General features: G+C 46.1%; 1 protein-coding gene across 1 annotated transcript in view; it reads right to left on the bottom strand.

Annotated features, from left to right (window-relative positions):
- The window catches only part of PRKCH (protein kinase C eta), a 112,915-nt gene that overhangs the window by 40,009 nt on the left and 53,203 nt on the right, over nucleotides 1–19,703 (bottom strand). Inside the window, exons 9-10 of the mRNA XM_021554501.3 lie at nucleotides 19,153–19,326; nucleotides 4,790–4,944 (exon numbers count right to left, since the gene is read on the bottom strand). Of these exons, the coding sequence (XP_021410176.1) occupies nucleotides 4,790–4,944; nucleotides 19,153–19,326 (329 nt within the window). The remainder of the gene's footprint in view (nucleotides 1–4,789; nucleotides 4,945–19,152; nucleotides 19,327–19,703) is intronic.

Below are 19,703 nucleotides of genomic sequence, written 5' to 3' on the forward strand. Positions count from 1 at the left end.
TGTAAAGCTTCCTTCAAGTGTCACAGGCTCATTGTTTGAATTAGCAGGGAATTAACCTGTTGCAAAAAGCCTTTTCCCTATAAAAGCCAACAGTCATGAGACACACAGCTGCAGACCTGATGGGTCTCCTCCACCAAAGAAAGGTGATGAATTCAGAGGCCTGGCCAATATCCAGCAATCTTTCCAGATCCCAGAGGAGAAAGTTTTTCCCTGTCATAAGAAGTCCCCCACGCAGTAAGGAGATACTCTCAGGTAACACACAGAGGAGAAAACACTGCCTGTTATAATATGCTTATCTTATTATCTTATTTTCCCCAAGAGCTGGAGTTCAGCCCCAAGGCCAGATCATGTCCTCATCTGGATATTGCATAATTATCTTTTGCCTCCCAAAAGGACCACCTATCCTATTAAAGACCATTGAGTCACAGGACCAACACACCAGAGCACAGGGATTCTTTGCACACCATGCCACATGCAGAGGTGTGACAGGGCACCAGCACACCCCAGCCTTTCCAGAGGGGTCAGCTGCATTAGAAACACCAGCAGAGACACAAAGGCAGTGAAATGAGCTGACCAGCAGAGCCCTCAGGATAAAAAAAAGGTTCTTCAGCCAGCCAATAACCAGTCCCTCTCAGCAGTGCTTTAGCTCCCTGGCTCCTGGCCAGCTGCATTACCTCCATGCTACATCACCTGTAGCCTTAAGGATGGATCTGCCCCTGTGCTGTGCCAAGCCCTGAGCTGGGGCATGGAGCTGTCCAACTTTACACCTCAGGCTGCCAAAACCATCACTCAAGTATAGGCTGCACAGCTGACTGTATCCTGCATGCTGCATCACCTCTGCAGGTAGTGGAGGGTCTCTTTTCAGAGAAAAAGAGACCTTCTCAGCCCAAGCATCCTTGGCAGACAGAGAGGAAGGTTTGTCATAAAAATTAAGGCTGTGTCGCTAGGCTGGGCTGACTGCTTTATGTTGCCTTTGGAAAAGTCTTACTGTATTTTACTATAAACCTCAAAGTCCTCTCCTCCAAAAAAAAAAATAAAAAAAATTAAAATAAATCCAACCCCACAACAACCAAATGTAAGAAAATACTTGCATTTGCCCTCAATACTCAAGTAGGTGACCTTGACATGTGGATCCACCCACTTCCAAAGCCTATGCCAAGGTCTGAATTCAAGGGCAGCAAGGCAGACCAGACATTTTTATAGTAGTGCTACCCAGAAGGAAATATCCTGCTTTTAAAATAAACCCTTACAGTCATCCACTACAGCTTTGCCTTTTACCAGACTGTGAGTGGACCAGCTCCCTTGTACTGAGTAAGCCACTGTGCAACCCAATTCTGCTCAGATATGCTGCTTTGTTTTGTTTCTGGCATGCACAGAAGCCAAAATATGCTTCCCCTACCCTGGGAACTGCTGAACTGGAAAGTGAAAGTCGGCAAGAATTGCCTCGAGAAAAATAGCACATCCAGCCATTAGAAAAAATGACAAACCAACCCACCTATCTGCAACATAGCCCAGCACAGTAATATCCTTTAGAAATAATCTTGGAGAAAGCAGCAGTGCAAAAATATTGCCCTGTGAGCAAAGATTTTATTCACAATAAGCATGATTTTACCTAACACTTTCCTGGCAGCATCTGGCATGAGCTGATCCCAAATATGTCCTTGCCCTACTCCTCTGTGGTTAGGGGTGCACAATACACTGTGATGTGAAAAGATTGTTTCCATGTCTGGATGCAATCCCCTGTATGATGGCCCAAGGAACCCCACTGTACTTGCTCATTTTCTTTTTTTACAGGAAGCAACTATAAATAGGTGCTGCTAAGTTGACAGCTAAACCTCAGCTCACAGCAAGACAGAGACCTCTCCTTGATAAGGCCAGAAAACCATCTCTCCTTTGTAGTACTGCAAATGAAGAGAGAAAAGTAAAGGTTTTTGAAACGGAAAGCTTTCTTTTTAAAGAGAACAAAAAGGTGTTTCCTCAAAATGAGGAGCAAACTCACTGAGAATTTAAGTTGAATCGTGAAAACTATCCCATGAGAGAACTAATCCAGCTGTAAGCCCAGTTTTAAAATTAAAAATCACATATAGCCAAAATGCATCATCTGCCTCAAAACCTCATTACAGTAGCAATTGCAAAAATATTGCTCTACAGCTATTTAAAATTGCTTCTGTGTGGCTGAAAAAGGAATCAATGAACACCTGATTTTAGCAGTCACCAGCACCATCCTGCCAGACCACAATGACAAGTTTCAGCTACTTCTTGATGAACCTTCAGTGCTGTCTCTCAAACTTCTCTAGCATTTCAAAGAAGAGAAAACCCAACTTTTAGCAGCATTTGTGGCAAATGCACCTTGACTTAGCAGAACACTCATTGCACTGATAAATGCAGATTCTTTCCTGAACTGCTCAGTCTTGAAGGGAGCAAAGGAAAACACAGTATTATTAAGTTAAGCCCAGAAGAAAAACAAATTACACAGAGTATTCTAGGCCAGCAACTCTCTTCCTTACTCACCCTGGAAACCCAGAAAGAAGACACCTTGAAGAGCTAGTGGTAAAAGCCTTTCTGGTCAGGCTATTTCTGGTGTCTCTGCCCCCTGCTCCCTAAGCAAGCACTCACATTCTTATCATAAAATCTGATCCAAACTCTTATGGAAGTGCAGTGATTCCATTCTGAATATCCCCTTCCATCCTGCACACTCCCTTCCAGAGCCTGGTGTTTGTGACATGACAGAAGCAACCTCAGCTCAGCCAGGAGCTCCCTCCTCTTACATCTTCCAGAACCCCAACTAATTATAAGAAACCAAGTCACCCACCCCCCTGCAGACCTGCCCCATGTAGCTGAAGCTACCTGACTCCACAGCTTAACCAGTTTCTCAACAAGATCAAAGCCTGTGCAGTTGTTCAAGAAGCTTTCCAATTATTCCTCCAGTTTCAATCATGAATTACAGCAGCACTTGAAGAGTGCCAAAACCCAGAGGGATCAGTAATTCCTGCCCTGTGACAGGCAGCAGGCTGGGACAGACAGGACAAGCTATAAGCACAAGGCTTTACATTATGCACAGACCCAGTTTTGCTGCTGAATGACTGACAATAACTACTGGATGTCACTATTTTAAGGATAATGTCATTTGCTTAATTATCTGGCAGGGTCTCCTCAGCGGCTGGCATTATTCACAAGGGAAGAATTAGACTGAAATCCAGCTGTAGAGTAAGGAGATTTGCTATTTTATACAGACAATCACAGTGCTTTAGGAGCTTGATACATAGGGTATATAACACTAGCCATCTTCAGACTCTTGCGACATGGAGAATATTAAAATGACACTCCTTCTCTGTTTCAACTGTGCCATATATGTCGCATGAGTTCATACTTAAAAATATTTTAATATTTTCTGTCCTCACCTGACCATCTGTTTCTAACTGGAGCTCAAGCTAGAAAGAGACAGAGAAGCTGCTTTTACTTGGCTCATCCTATCATCTCCCCATCAGACAGGAAAGTGCCCCTTGCACAGCCCCCAGCCCTTTGATCACTTTAGCCCTCAGCTATTCTGTTTTTTGTGAGTTCAAACCCGAGTTTATCTGTCATGGGAGGATGTCCTACTGACTGGGTTAAACTATGTAAAGTCCAAAATCAGCTGACATTTGGCCTAACCCACAGAAATGGCATTAACAGAGCTGGACTGGGATTGGAACTGGTCCCATCCTGCACCCAGCTCTGGATCCCAGCAGTACAATTGTAACCAAGCAGCAAAAAAGAGAGACTTGACATTATTCTTTGCAGTGCTGGCATGCCACAAGTGGGACTGAGCAGGGCTACAGCAGACCATACTCAAAAAATACGTGCACTGCTGCTGGATTCCAGGTAACAGCATTCCAAAGAAAACAACAGCCTGTTCCTCCTCCCCAGCGCTCTGGGCAGAAGGATTTCAGAGGTGTTGTGTGAAGTATGGCAGAAAGAAACCTTTCTGTACAGCCAGACTGTCTCAGTGCTGACACCCCCCTGCTTCAGCTTCCTACTCCATCCCAGAAGAGGCCTTGCTCTGCCTCTGGGGCATGAGGGAGGATGCTGGTCAAATGGTGATGCTGGCCCAGGGAGGGCTCTGCACGGCAGCCTGGCTCTGATCCATGCTGGCTGCTCTATACCTTTATGCTTGAGCTGACACGGGAGCACTTCAGCAGCACAGAAAGGAAAAAATATAACCAAACTGCCCCCCTGAGTACAGAAAAATGACAAATAACAAAGGAGAGCTATGTATTGGAAATAGCTTCCTGAGAACAGCCTTGAGACCTTGAGTGGAGACTGACGCATGGAGGCAACAATGCTCCAATCCTGCTGCAAACACAAAGATGCCAGACATGCTCAGGAAGGGAAAACTTGTGCTGTAGAACCATGGCAGGAGTGAAAACACTTTTACTGGCTGAGATGAGTGGCACTGAATAGGTATGTGAAATAGATAGGGTTTAAACACAGTAGGGAAGCAGAGGCTTTGGTGCGACCAGCATGTATTAGCCTTGAAATAAGATGGCAGACTGTGGCCAAAGCAGCAGATCCTTACATTCACCCTGCAGAAAATCTGGGAAGGTTTCATTTGATGCTTGCCCAGAAATTTCACTCCCTGCTGGGAAGTGGTGCACCTTGACCATTGTGCACAGGGAATATGGAGGTACCGTGACCCCAGCTGACAACTTGTTCCTGATGGGCAGCAGGTGACACTTCTTTATACAAGCAGAAAACTCCAACTCTCAGCCATGGGGTTCAGACAAAGGGAAGCCACAGATGCAGAGCTCACCGGTAAATGATGCCTCTGCTGTGGAGAAACATGAGGGCTGAAATAATTTCTGCAGCGTAGAACCGGGCCCGATCTTCGTCGAAGCGCCGCGACTTCTGGATGTGGAACATCAAGTCCCCGCCGTTGACAAACTCCATCACGAAGAACAGGCGATCCTAACACAGGCAAACACAACAAACATCAACAGCATTAATCTCAGGCTTGGAAAAGTTTTACTAAAACTATTTTCTCCCAAACAAAACCAGATTAATTAAGTGTGAGAGGGAATGAGGGGAAAGGCTGATTTTTTCAGGAAAAATCAAATCTATACCAGGAAGATCTGTTAGAACCTCCTTGCCCTGCACTCTTCCCAAAAGTTTCGACCCCAGTGGTGAAATGAATTCTTGCTCATGTGTGCATTGGGCATGTTAGTAATTATATGCTCATTAGTAATCAGCTCCCATTGGGTTTCTCTGAATTATCCTTAACCTCAACCAGTAGGGAATATCCCTTCTTCAGTACTCTCTGAGCTAAGCGGCACAAGACAAATCTGCAAAAAATCACTCACTCCCTAGTAAACACCTCAGATCTCGGGGGAAAGCTGCTAGATAACACAATGTACATAACCAGACTGCAGCTTCACCACAACAGCACAACATTGTCTCAAGGATATCCCAACATTATTTCTGGAGAATGTGGGCTGATTTCCAGGATAGGATTTCCTGCCATACACTTGCATGGCAGCAGCTTTTTGGGCCCTCAGGTTCCAGCTTTCCTCTGACTAAGCTGCAGAAACCTCTGGGAATAGAGGAACTGATAAGCATGAAGCATAAATAAAAGTTTCTGCTGAGCAGAAAAGCAACCTATTTGATAAAGTTCAGTTCATTAACCACAGCTGTTAGTCCCTGAGGTTTTTTTTTTTTTTTTTGGCTTTGTTCTGGCTTTTGCAAAAGCCTACAGATAGGGAGGCACTTGCTTAATCTGTGTGCTCCACAGTGAGTAAGGGTTTTGCCTGTGTTCACTTGATTGTGAGAGGAAGGACACAGAGAGATTTAGCACAAAAATAAACCCTGCAATTGTTGCTGTCCATTTCAAAAATTCCTCTCAGCAATTGTTTCAGGACTTTCAGTATTTGTTGTTTCAGTTTTTCTCTGAATATCAGGAACAAGCAGATTGGAAAACAGGCATAGAATTCAACTGAGATCAGCCAGGCTTTTAATGGTAATATTTGCCCTTCTTTCCCACAAGCCTCTTCCCAAGTCTGATGCTAATTATCTACAAGCTACTTTTAAACCCTCTCTAAGTTTAAGAGGATAAGCATTGTCGTGCTCCACTTTCTGGCAGCCAGCCAGGTTGAAATGACTACTGGTATTAACATCTTGAGATTCACATGGCAGAAGAAAAACCAGAAATTCTCTCATTTCTCATTGGACACAAGCAGGAAAGCAAATGGCTTGTAACACATGAGGACAGCCTTCTTCACACAGCCAACCTGGGCTCTGCCCAACAGCTCCTCCTGGGCTCATTTCAGAAGGTAAAGATCACAAAATCATAGAATCATCTGGGTTGGAAAAGACCTTTAGAGACCATCAACCACTAACCCAATTCTGCCAAGCCCACCACTAAACCATGTCCCCAACTGCTACACATCTACACATCTTTTAAATACCTTCAATGATGGTAACTCCACCACTGCCCTGGGCAGACTGTTCCAGGCAGCTTGACCACCCTTTCAGTGAATAAATTGTTTCTAATATCCAATCTAAATTTCCCCTGGTGCAACTTCAGACCATTTCCTTTTGTCCTGTCCCTTGTTCCTTGAGAGCAGAGCCTGACCCCCACCTGGCTCCACCCTCCTGTCAGGGAGTTGCAGAGAGCCAGAAGGTCCCTCCTGAGCCTCCTTTTCTCCAGGCTGAGCCCCTCCAGCTCCCTCAGCTGCTCCTCATCAGACTTGTGCTCCAGATCCTTCCCCAGCTCCACTGTCTTTCCCCGGATACACTCCAGCACCTCAATGTCCTTTTTGCACTGAGGGTCCCAAACTGAATGCAGAATTTGAGGTGCAGCCTCACCACTGCTCTCAGGACTCCCACAACACTACTGCAGCACCAAGGCCACGTGTTGAATTCTATCTCCAGTCCATATAGACAACACCACCTCATAGTTTCACTCTGTCCTTATGAGAGGGCACTGAAATACACCTGAGCTGGTCTGTCTAGGCAGCAGTCTGAGCCAGAGCAGCATGAACTGTGCAAACCCATCACCTGCCTCGGCTCTTCAGCCCACACCAGCCTTCTAATGCCACATCTTCACTGCAGATGGTTAAACTCAGTCTGGCTGTGCTGTGCCTGCCTGTTCCTCTGGCTGCAGCACAGGTATCACCTCTGCCTCTCCAGTCAGGCCAGCTTTTACATCTCCTTGTTATTCTTTCCCACCTCCTTCCTTGCTGATCTCTCCATATGACACATGTTTATCTAGCCCAGCTTGTCCAGGCATCTCCTCAAGCTCATACTTAAAAAGAAATCCCTCTTGCCAGAACCCCAACAGGAAGCAATTTAATTTACCAGCAGCCTGGTGAGGGATCGTGTGTGTATTTATGTAAGTGGTACATATGCCTGTATAAACATGCATGCACTTAGGTGAACACACATGGATTTTGTACTCTTTCCTTAAAGGTGACCTTCAGGGAAACAAAATTAACATTTCCTATCTTAAAACATGTATGTCCAGCTTCTCCAGAACAGGCAAAACTTCACAGCCCCCTCAGACTTCTGGCTGTACTCGTCTTTACTATGATGCTTACAGAAAGACACTACTTCTTTTTCAAATATTCAGGTAAGCACCAGAAGAGCTGATTTTAAAATTCTGCTGCCATGGAAATAGCATCTTTTTTCTAAAAACTGCTTTTGCTTCAGACTAACTGCAAACCTGAGCAAGTACAACTGCACGTGTTATATGGTCACACCCACCCATGGACTCATTTCACTGGTCAAGCATAGATACAGAACTTTGGCCTACTGCATCTTTAACTTTTTTTTCAAATTATTTTAAGGAGGTCCAGCTTAGTGTCTTCCCAGTTTCCTAACACTTAGAAATCCCATAGGGCTGCTGAAGAAAAGAGAAGGATGGGTATTACAACTGGTTTACTGTATTGGTATTACAACTGGTTTATAATGCAGCATTTGTGGTCAGCTGCATGCCTGGCAACAAGCATTTGGAAAATCAGCACTAATGATCATCCTTTGGGGAAAATCATCTAGAAGCCAGGCAAGACCTTCCATTTTTACTCTTAAGGAAGACCATCAGCTTGCAAAACTGCAAAGACCAACCACTCTCACAGGAATCATTAAGAAATAAAATAAACAGGGTATCCTATTAAAAAAAAAAAAAAAAAAGAGGAGGGGAAGAAAAGAGGGGAAAAGGAAAAGAAAAGAAGGAAAGAAGGAAGGAGCTGGAGGGAAGAGGGGGAAGAGGTGAGAAGAGAGAGGAAGGGAAGGGCAGGGGGGGAAAGGGAGAAGAGGGAGGGAAGAATTGAAATGAATAGAAAAAAAAAAAAAAAAAAAAAAAGAAAAGAAAGAAGGCAATTTGCAGCCAGAAGAGTAAGTCTGAGTAAACAACTTAAGAAGAGGCCAGGAAAAGTAGATCTTAAAACAGCAGATAGTTCAAACACTGGCAAATTTGACTTAAGAATCAGTTATGTGTCTCCTCCTTTCTTGGGCACCATCAGTGGAAATTAGGAGGAGTTGAAAGCTGGAATGTTTTTTGACAGAGCCCAATGCTGGACTCCTCACATGTCTATTTTTCTATTGTGCTTTGCCCAGAAATCTGCCTGATGTGGGATCTCTGTTTGACGTGGTAAGAAAGGAGCATTTGAGTCAACAGGAAACAGTGACATGAAAAGCTTCGCAGCAAGGAGGAAATCACATTGCACCACTCCTGGACTGGGATCAAGATGAATAAACTCTCAGAGCAATTGTTACTGTGAATTAAAAAAAAACACTTGGAGGAAACAAAATCCATGGGATCAAGCAGGTTTATTTCAACCTACATGTACAGATTAACCCTGTCAATTTTCACACAAGAGAGCTGTCTTTTTTTATTTTTCTTGGTTTTTATAAAAATTTATTTCCGTTTCCATCCCTATTTGTTCACCTATGAGCAGGGCAGGGGCTGTTGCAAGCACAGCAGTGGCTGACAGCAGCTACATATATCCATTATATTTCTTCATTGTCTTAAGGGGTTTTGTGGGGCTTGAAGAAAGTCCCTGACTGCAAGAGCCACTGAAAAGGACAATCCACACACTGGTTATTGCCCCTTGCAAACACTAAAATCCATCTCAAGCATCACTTTAGCCCTTTGTTCTCACCAGCTCTACAAGCTGGTTTGGATCCTCATACCTTTCTTCTTTGTCATCACAGGGGAAGAAAAAAAATCCAGATTTTATTTAAAGAGCATCCTTTTTCTCCATGTGCCCAGAAGGGACAGTGTGATGGCCAGCTTCTATCTTCTTCTACTTAAAAGTCATAGCTGATGTCCATTTACAACCCACACAAGACCAAAGGCCTCCTGGGAGCCTATCACCAATCATAAAGGTCCAATTTTCCCACACAAAAATCAAAGCCAGCCTGGCTCAGGAATTCCACTTAGTTTGCATTTTATCTTTTTAAAAATAATTCATGCACACAATTCCTTAGAAAATCATCTTTGGGCTCAGTCTGAGTTCACTGAAGCCAAAGGGCTTCCCCAAAAAAACAGTAATTTTTCCCTGTTTTGGTAATTTATGCTTTGCAGAGCACAAAGGAGGTTTTCCAAATCATCCCCAAACAGAGACAGCTGTGTCACTGCTTCCAGAGAAGCGTTATTGTTTCCAAAAAGAGGAGCACGGCTTAGGGAGCTTGCGAGCAAATTATTACAAGATAATTACAAGAGCTGGCAGGCTTGCTCAGTGTTCCCAATGTTCTCCCTTCGTGGTCCACAACCTCCACACAAAGCAAATCTGCCCTAAGTCTTGCTGAGAGCGAGCAAATAAACCATGATTTCTCAGTGCTGGGCTCCAGAAAGCCACATGTCCAACTCCCCAGCAGTACAAGTGGCCATCTGTATCTGGGTCAAGGCACTGCAAAGCACAGGATCTGGAGGAGGAATCAGAATCAGGCTTTTAACTGAATACTTATTTTTGTATGACTAACACAGTCATGCCCCACTCTTAGATGCTGCTGTGTGAGGAAATGACCATCCTCCATACCCAGGCCTCCACAGAACCTATGAATTCCTGTGGGAAGTGCCTCCCCTCCATACCCATCCCTCCACAACACTGACAGATTCTATGAATTCCTGTTGGAAGTGCTTTCCCTCCCTCACTGTGTTCTTCAACATCCTCATGAGGGAGGCAGAGGGGGAGGCACTGATCTCTGTGGTGCCCAGTGACAGAACCTGAGGAAATGGCCTGAAGTTGTGTCAGGGGAGGTTTAGGTTGGATATCAGGAAAAGATTCTTCCCCCAGAGGGTGGCTGGCACTGGAACAGGCTCCCCAGGGCATTGGTCACAGCACCAGCCTGGCAGAGCTCAACAAGGGTTTGGACAGTGCTCTCAGGCACAGGGTGGGACTCTTGGGGACTCTGCTGTACAGGGCCAGGAGCTGGACCTAGTGCTGTTGATGGGTCCCTTCCAACTCAGCATATTCCATGAGTCTATGATTCCATACCCAGCCCTTCACAAAATACACAAGTTCTATGAATTCCTGTTGGAAATGCCTCCCCTCTACACCCAGCCCTTGGACCACAGCAGCCCTGCACCCCACGAGCTCCCTGCTGCTCCCAGCTCAAGGGTTAGGGAGAACAGGCTATCCAGGGGGGTTACACATGGCTTCAAACCCAGGGAGGATCACAGGTATCCTGTGAACAGCCTCACCATGAAGCAGTCACAACAACCCATGCACAAACACGTGTGTGAGCACAAGAGCAGACCTCATGAGCTCAGCCCCAAACTTCCAGACGAAGCCACTCTCACTTGACTGCAACAGAGCAAGGCAGCAACTGATGTCAGGTGAAGATTTGGTACTTTCATTTCAAATCACAGCAACTACATCAAGGAACACCTCTGCCCCATGCTGGCTCAGATGGAACCCCATGCACGTGGCCCAGGACTCCCAGGCAGAGAGGCAGTAGGTTTTACAGCCATCTGCTCTGCTGAGCTGCTCTCCCTCCCTGCTCCAGTGGCTGCAGAAGTGCCTGCCAGCCCCAGGAACCACTTCTGCCACAGATGGCACACACAGCCCTGGGGCTACCCAGATGAGGGCTCACTGAGTGATGCAAAGGCTAGGAAGGGGAAGGTTTCTTCCTTCTCCTGGTTTTGGGTGGTTTATTAAGCTAGAAGGAGGTGTAGTGGAAATTAAGCCAGCTCAGAATGGGCATGAGGTACATGTGGTATCTCCTCCAGGCTGGACAGCTGGTGAACACATTTCTGAGAATCTCGGGTCACTTCCTCACACCAGGCTCGTTTTCAGGTCCTTTATTAAAGAGTCACCAACCTAAAGGAGGCAGTTATCACTGGTTATCACCTCACCATCTCTGCTCTCTGACCTTGCTGACAGTGGGCACCACGAGGCTGCCTGTGAGGCCACTGCAGCGAGGCACATACACATGGCCCAGAGAATCATGAAGTGGCTCTTGCCACTTGCATAAATAAACTCTGCAGGGTCCCTTGGGGTGAAGGTAGCCCTGGCACTCGGGTGCACAGTGCAGCATCAACACTGAGCTCATTCCAGAGTAGCTAACAATGACAACCACAAACCAGGATGGGCTGAGGGGAGCTGTGGATTCCCACTTGCCCCAGAAGAAAAAAAAAAACCAAAAAAAAACAAACAAGCCCAAATCTATCTGCATCCTCCAAATTCCTGCTGCTACTTTCTTAACCATTTGGCTGATATTTCAAGCTCATATGCTGAAGAGTTTTCGTAATAGGCAAATTCAGTCATTTGTCTGGAACAATGCATCTTCTGGGGTATTCAAGTGAAGCATACACACATCCTTCCTCCTCATCCCCTCCCTGCAAGACAGCCTAATTCACAGCACTAGTAGCTTATCTTTTCACTAGAAACTTTCACACACCACATGTGCAAAAGGATGGTTATCCTGTTCACCTGTATCTGTTCTACTTGAAACAAGACCAGACCCAAATTAGGAAAAAACCCAAAACTCAGATAAGCCAATCAATTATGTACAAAAAAAGGTCTGTTTTTTAAATCCCAATTAAAAAAAAAAAAAAAGACATTTGAGCATAACTAAAATGAAATATTAAAAGGATACAAAACAAATTGAAAGAAGAAGCAACACAAAATCTTCCCTCCCAGACCTTTTAAAATGGTAAAGAAAACTAGGTAAATACTCCTTCCCACCTGAAAGATTACAAAAATTCAAAGGGCTGACTGAACTCAGAGGGGAATAAATTGACAAATAAGGAACTAGAGTGTGTGTCACTATAGACATTACCTGTTAATCAAAGATTTATAGGTCATCTGCACCCCTCAGCTGGCTGCTGGCATCTTGGTATCTCAGAAGAGAATAGCCCTGTAAACACCATGCTTTTTTTACAGCCCTCAGTTTAAAAAGGCTACTGAAATTTGTCTTTTCAGTTCAGAGTGACCAACCTGCAACAGCTCTTCCCATTTTAGAAAATACTGAGCTCTGCAATGTTTGTTGGCTCAGGCAAGGCTAGGGAAGGCTATAAACCTTTACAGACTCAGCTAAAGGTCTTCACAAAAATTAAGTGCCAAAACATCCAAAAGCCACTTGGAAACAGCTTGCTGTGAGGATTTCTGAATCATTTTCTCACCTTAAACATCACCTGGAAAGCAATATGGATTCAAAGAGACTGAAACCTAAAGCATCACTGGCTTACACCTCAGTTAGTTACCTCTTCTCTGAGCTTAGATTGCCTTTGTTTTTTTCTTCCCCTTCCTCCTCAGTACTGACTGACATCTGCTTGCTCAGGGCTGCTTGAGAGCTGCTTCCATTTTGATCTCTTTTTATGCTGCAACTTCCTTGATTTTAAAGACAAAAAATATTAGTTTCACATAATGTGGCTAACCATAGGCAACACACTTGGCTACCCTTGTAGTGAGCTTGATGATTTGTCCAAGCTACAGTCTTGCCCCTAAGCCACTGCAGATGGAGACAGGCATTTATATCAGCTTCATGAAAATGCAAATATCCAAAGTCCCTCAACCATCTGGGGTCAGAAAGTTACACTGGGGAGCTGCGACAGGACGATGCAGCTGCCCCTTCCAACCCTCCAGCTCAGGTTTTCACCTCAGCTCGCATCGCCTCAGTGTGCAGCCCAAGCATGGACACCCAGCAAAGTTCACAGATTAGAGTCAGAAATGTCAGTCTGATCTTGTTTCACCTCCTGCCTGCAAAAAAAAAACCCTGGCCTCAAATGTTCCTGCAATGAAGTGCCCACTGCAAGATGTCACTGCAGATGTCAGAAAAAGCAAAGATTTTCCAAGCAGGACGGGGACGCCTCACACGTCAGGTTTACTGACAACTGGAACCAGCAAACACATCAGGGGTTTTTGCTGGATGTGGACACTGTCAAACCACAGGAAGATGCACTTTTGACCAGCCTGTCTTTATTCTGTGCTAGACACGAGCCAGAGGAAAGCAGAAACTGGCTGTCCCTGCTGTGGGTACAAAGCCAACACGAGGGCACACGGTGCACACACCTGCAAGATGTACACTGGTCAGTGAAGGGGAAGAGAGGAAATTCCCCTGTACCTCCCAGTCCAAGAGCCCCCCAGAAGCCAACCTGCCACCCCAGCTAAAGAACAGCTCAAGCTCCTTCCAGCCTGACTTGCAGAGCCTTCCAACAGAGTGGCTTGGGGCTAACACAGGTATCAACTCTCAAGAATAAGAGAAAAAGTGCCAATGCCTGAAGAAAAGTACCCAAGACATGCATTTAGCTGTCACACAAATGCATGCAAGGAGGTGTGTCTCCTCAATGTGCCACAGAGGGACTGCTGAGGGTTCAGAGCCTGGGAGTGGATCACAGCCATCCTCTCTGCTCCCAAAGGGCTCCCTCCCAGTGCCTTTCAAAGAGAACATCAAAGAGGCCTCACAGCTTCCTGAAGGCCCACCAGCACACTCCAAAGTCTGTGTCTGGGCACTTGTTTATCTCCCAGAGCCCTGGGAAGGCTGTCACTGCCTCTCCAGCCTCCCTCATCTCCAGTACACCAGGCTTTGCCGTGTGCTCTGCCCATTTGGTGACACTGGAGTGGCTGGTGGACAACCAGGCTGACACTGGAGATCCCCTGAGGAGATCACAACTGAGGACTCCCCTGGACATACAAGGGCACTTGGACCTCTCTTTTGGCACCTGGGGGCAAGGGGTGGGTGAGCTGCCACCTCTCAGTCCCACCACCTTGGCTCGTGGGCCCTCACTTAATGATGCTCCTTTTGAAGGCTCCAGGTCAGCTGCAGCAATTCTAGGAGGTGAAACACAGGCTCATTTCTCTAAAGAACAGGGTTCCATCACAAGATGACCACGCTGACCCTGGCAGAACTGCCTGAGTGCCCCAAGAGCCAGTGGAGATGGAGAGAAGCTTTCCCCTTCCATGCTGAGAGCACGACATGAGCCCTCAGCCAGAAATGGGGACAAAAAGCTGCGTGCCAAAGAGCAGGCTGCCCTCGTAAAACGGGACCAGTTCCATGATTATGCTGTCCTGGAGTCCCAGGCCAGTCCTGCCTGGCTTAAATAGCACCCTGCTCGTCATTATCTGGAAGGACGCTCGTTATAGAAAATCACATCCCGCTGCCAAGTTCTCGTGTCTCACTATTTTTGGAACAACAGGGGCAGGCTCTGAGCCTCAGCAACTGACAGCAGAGCCAGAGGGAAAAGCAAATCCATACAACGATCAGGCTGGCTGACCCGGACAGTGCTGGGAACAGCATCGCCTGGGGGACAGTCCCCTGGAAGAACCCTTTGGTCAGGAGAAAAGGGATAAGGGCAATAAAAGTAAAACCCAGAAGCTATTCAACTGTATTGGCATGGGAAGCTGATCTCCCCCACCACTCTTCATTCTCATGCATATGAGCGGAGACAAAAGGATTTAAAAGCAAACCACCTGTGCAGGAAGGATAGCTCCTAAACCCCAAAGAAGACAGCACCTACTTACTGCAAACCGATTTTAATTAAAACATTCCAGGATTCACATTCCTCAGGATTATATTACTGACTTAGCTATTTATACATTTAGCCTCTATCACCCCTCCTAGGACAGTTTTGTTGAGGTGTTGGATGACACCACTGTCAGGTAAAAGGAAACAAACACTTTTTGGTGCTTGTCACCCCTAATGCAGGATCCACTATTATCCACAGGTCCCAGCAGCTGTCAATAACTCGCAGATTACTGGAGCAGAAGCATAATCCTCTCTGGCACTAAAGAATTATTCTAAGGCCCTAGAAAAAGCAGAGGTAAATGGCTTAGGCAAGGTGGAAAGCTCCCAAGGCAAGGCCTTAAATTTAAAAAAAATTCAAGTTAAAAAAAAACAAAACAGAGAGGTGGTGAGGAAGGAAGACCTCCCACAGATGCAGCCGAAGCAGGATTAAAACTGCCCCCCTGAAATGGAGCATCTGGACTATTTCCTTGCCTTTCATAGCAAAGGAATCCAGAGGTGCAAGTCCAAAACTGCCCAGTCCAGTGCTGGGCACACAGATGGCTACATCCAGCCTCTGCCAGCCCACTGAGCTGCTGATATTTCATCTTTATGCTCTGAAAACTGTGACCCACAGCAGGCAGAGACAGCCCTTGCAGCTCCTACCACCTAGTGGCTGCAGGATTCAACCCTGATGGAGCAAGGAGGCTGCCTGGAGGTCAGAGCAGCCTCAGCCCACCCTGGGAAAATAAAGCTGCCCTTGCTGGAAGGCATCAATTAAGCAGCAGCTGAGACTAAGGCAGGCTCACACTGAGCACAGAGGCAGCACAAGAGAACAGAAAACCTTTCTGAAAACCATCAGTGGCTAATATCAGCTCGGAAAAACCTCAGCCAGGTCTAAAATAGGCAAGAAGAAGAAGCAGCAGTATAGATGAACTCAGGTAATGCACTGCTCTTTCAGGTACTTGTGCCTGCTCAGCTAAATCACAGAATGGTTTGGGTTGGAAGGGATGTTAAAGATTATCTAATTACAACCTTCCTCTCCTGTACAGGGACACCTTTCACTAGATCAGGCTACTCAGAGCTTCATTCAGCATGGCCTTGGACACTTCCAGGGATGGGGCATCCCTGGAATAATGCTGCATTCCTGGCACCACAGGACATCACACTGTGCAGCACAGACATGTCCCAGGTTGTTAAAGTCACCCTCAGGCTGCTTAAGCCAGGGGAAGAGTTTGCTGGTTTGACTGGGATATTGTAGAAGAAACAGAATTCAAGTGGCTCTGGATCCAGCCAAATTCTCAGATCCTATGAGTGCTCTGTCCTCAAACTGCAGCAACATCTCAGGCACTTCCAAGAGCCTTCCTTTTGAGTTTCCATGATTTCCTCTTGAACTGGGATGGGGAGGCTGTAACTGGACACCCCTGTGTCAGGTACAGCCTCACCAGTGCCAGGCATGGATGGTGCCTGGCAGAATGGATAATGACTCGTCCAAGTTCCTGAAGCAGCCTGGTCCATAATTTAGCTCACATTCCATGGGGCTGCACTGCTGGCTCCAACTGAATCTGGCACCTACCATTAGCCCTGTCTGCCTTCCAGCTGGGCCAGTCATTTCCACCTTGTCCTGATCTTATAGGATCAGGCTTTGACTTGGCCTTGACAAATGGTAAGAGGCCTCAAAATGGCTAGTTCTTGAAATATTCCCAAAGGCAGACCATGTAGGTCATTATGTACTCAGGATCTGCATGGCAGACTGGAGCTGTATTTTGTTCTTTATAACATGAACCATTAATACCACATTTTAAGAGTCTGGGCTGTAACTGTGATACATGTCATGTGGTTTCCATCTAATTGCAAACTGGGTATTTGTGGTACCATGCCCAAACTCCATAAATTTTTAAATATGGCTGCAGGATGACATTTTGAATAAGTGGTTACTCTTTTTATATCTATAATGGTTTATATATATAGATATCGTTTTCTGCCAAGGTCTTGTTAATGGAGGGGATATCCCCATGCCATACAAACAAGAAACAGAAACCCCAAGTTTGTATCAGCCTGGCTCAGCCTTCCTGGAAGGACTGGGACCAGTGAATATCCTGGTGTTGCAATAATTTCTCTGCTATAGCAAAGGGGTTTAATTGTGCTTGTATAAGCAATTTAAACCTAGTTATTCTGAACTGAAGTGGGTGTCACTGAGTGCAGACCACAGACAAAAAACGTCATGAACCACCTTAATTTGAAATCTGCATTTTTTTGGTAAAAAATGCTTCCCTTTTTTGTGTTATTCATCGTCAGAGTGGAAGTGGGACTCAAGTGAAAGAGGAACCTAGGAAAGACTGGAAGTAGCAGGATGCTGATATACAAGCACCACTCACTTGGCACCATTTCAAGGACTGACCAGCTCTGTGTTGGGGCACCAAGGGCTGAGGGGTTCTTCCCTCTGCTTGTCTGATGATAAGCTGGTCTAGAAACTCCTGTTCCAGGCTGCTCTACTGTTTAGCAACCTCCTTTTAACTTCCAGTCTAACTGTACCCATGGCCAGTCTAGACTCATTTAATCTTAACCAGCATCTTGACAGCTTTGTTTCCCTCCTCAGTGCTTGACATCTGCAGACATCAATCGGATCCTCTTTTTGCTTTGAATTTGCTAGTCTAAACAGGCTGAGTTCTCCCCTTTTCTTCCTCTTTGTAAATGACTGCAATTACTTCACCATCCCAGAACACCTTGCCTGCACCCACAGCAGACTGCACTCAGTTTTTCTGAATGTGACAAACAGTGCTCACACAGTGACCTTGAACCTTCCCTGAGTTCATAAGAAGCACTCTGCACAGCCCAGAAGCACACTGGCTGTTTTCACATCCACACTACAAATTTAGTAAGCAAAGTAATACCAAAGGCCATAGCAATGAGAGGCGAAGTCCACATTTGACCTCAAATAGAACACAGCAATACTGGACATTCCTGATATTTCAGGAAAGCCATTACAAGTTGAACTATCACAAAATGAAAGTTTCTTTGGTTACTAGTGACAACAGTGAGCTTTAAGTTTCATTTCTGCTATACAGCACAGCTGCTCTGTGAATCATGTGAGCTGTGCATTAAATAAAACCCAACACAAACCACTCATTTCTATTAGATGAGTCTACCCAAAGGCTCCACCCTAAATGAGCACAGTTCTTCACCTCCATAGCTGGCTGTTGCATCACCCCAGTGAAAAGAGAAATGGGTGGGTGGCTGAATACATTTGTCTGCTCTTTTTTTGGTTTTTTAAAGGTATTTTGGGTTTATGTGGGCGGAGCAAAGCTGCAATTAAAAGGGCAAGTTTCTCCTACGTTTTGGAAGAGGAAAAAAAGCTCTACTGCCCTTTAGCAAAGAATGAAATGCAACTGGAAAGGAGCCCAGGCAGTTTTGAAGAGCTACAATGCACAAAATGCTTTGGTCCTAATAACAGCTTAGCTGAGGGATTCCCAAATTCACCTTGCCATACATGGCTGCGGCCACTGCCTCCCATGTCAGCCACTCCTCCCTCCACCACCCACACCAGCAAGAGGCTCCCAGCCACCAGCACACACCAGATGAGGCTCCCAGACAGGCACTCAGCCCATGTTCTGTCCTCCACTTCGGTACACAGGGCACAAGGGACAGCAATGCTGCCATCTGCCTGCCCTCCACAAAAAGAAATACCAACCAGACATGGATCTGCCTCAGTGACCATCCCTGTCAGGCAGACCCTTTCCAGTAACCCCAAAAGGATCTTTGGTTCAGTTCTGAGCAGCCTACAAAGGCTGTCAGAGACCAGAGGCTACCCTCAGTTCCAAGTGAAAATCTTAAAGTTTGCAGAAAACTCAATGCAAATATAGTCTTGTTAAAAATTCAGGCAGCAACAGAGCAGAGCCTAAAATCCCAGAGGAACCAGAGGACACTGCAGGTGTGCAGACATTTGCACTTGGAAATGTTCAACGGCACAGAGATGTTTCTAGGGAAGACACAGAGGAAGGCTTTGTGCCTTACCAATTTGTTAGGGAGCTTAGAAAAGGCCAGGATTTTGTTTGCCAAATGCCCAGCAGATGTTAGAGGTGAAATACAGCACAGGGCTCTGTTCATCCTCCAGCAGAGAGGTTTCTCCTGGATCTGAGGTGGACATTGGTAATAGGCCAGGGGCCAAAAACACAGCAAGGTTCCTCATGCCAGCAAGGTCAGGAGGAAGGCTGGCCACTGCCTGGCTATACTTACAGGGGTCTGGAAGCACCAGTAGAGCTTGGTGAGGAAAGGGTGGTTCCTGGCTAAGGAGAGGATGCGCTTCTCAGTCATGGTGCATTCAACATCATCATCCTGGAGAATGACATCCTTCTTCAGCACCTTCACTGCATACAGCTGCCCACTCTCATTCATCTTGGCAAGCATCACCTAAAGCAAAAGTGAGGGTGAATGTCAAGGGCTGAGCCCTCTGTCTCTGAGCAACACAGAGTCTGTCACACCTTCCCAGACTGGAAATGTCAGTCATCTCATGAGCAGGCTTGTGGACCAAAGTGAGTCAGCCTGTTAGCATGGGCATCAGTGTACAATCAATGACACACACTACTGCCTGCAGCAGGCTGCTCTGGACAGAAATACCCACATGCTGCTCCTGTCTGCCACGGGGCTGGCTGGTCGAAGGTCACCCACTGTGCCAGCACAAACTGCCTGAGCAGGGCCCTGCATTCCACCTCTCTCCTCAGTTATAAAACTCAAACACACTCTTTCACATTGGCTTCCTGGCAAAGCAGAGAAACAAAACCACCATC

The sequence above is a fragment of the Lonchura striata genome, chromosome 5 (genome assembly GCF_050655825.1).
Source record: "Lonchura striata isolate lonStrDom1 chromosome 5, ASM5065582v1, whole genome shotgun sequence".
NCBI classification, from domain to species: domain Eukaryota; kingdom Metazoa; phylum Chordata; class Aves; order Passeriformes; family Estrildidae; genus Lonchura; species Lonchura striata.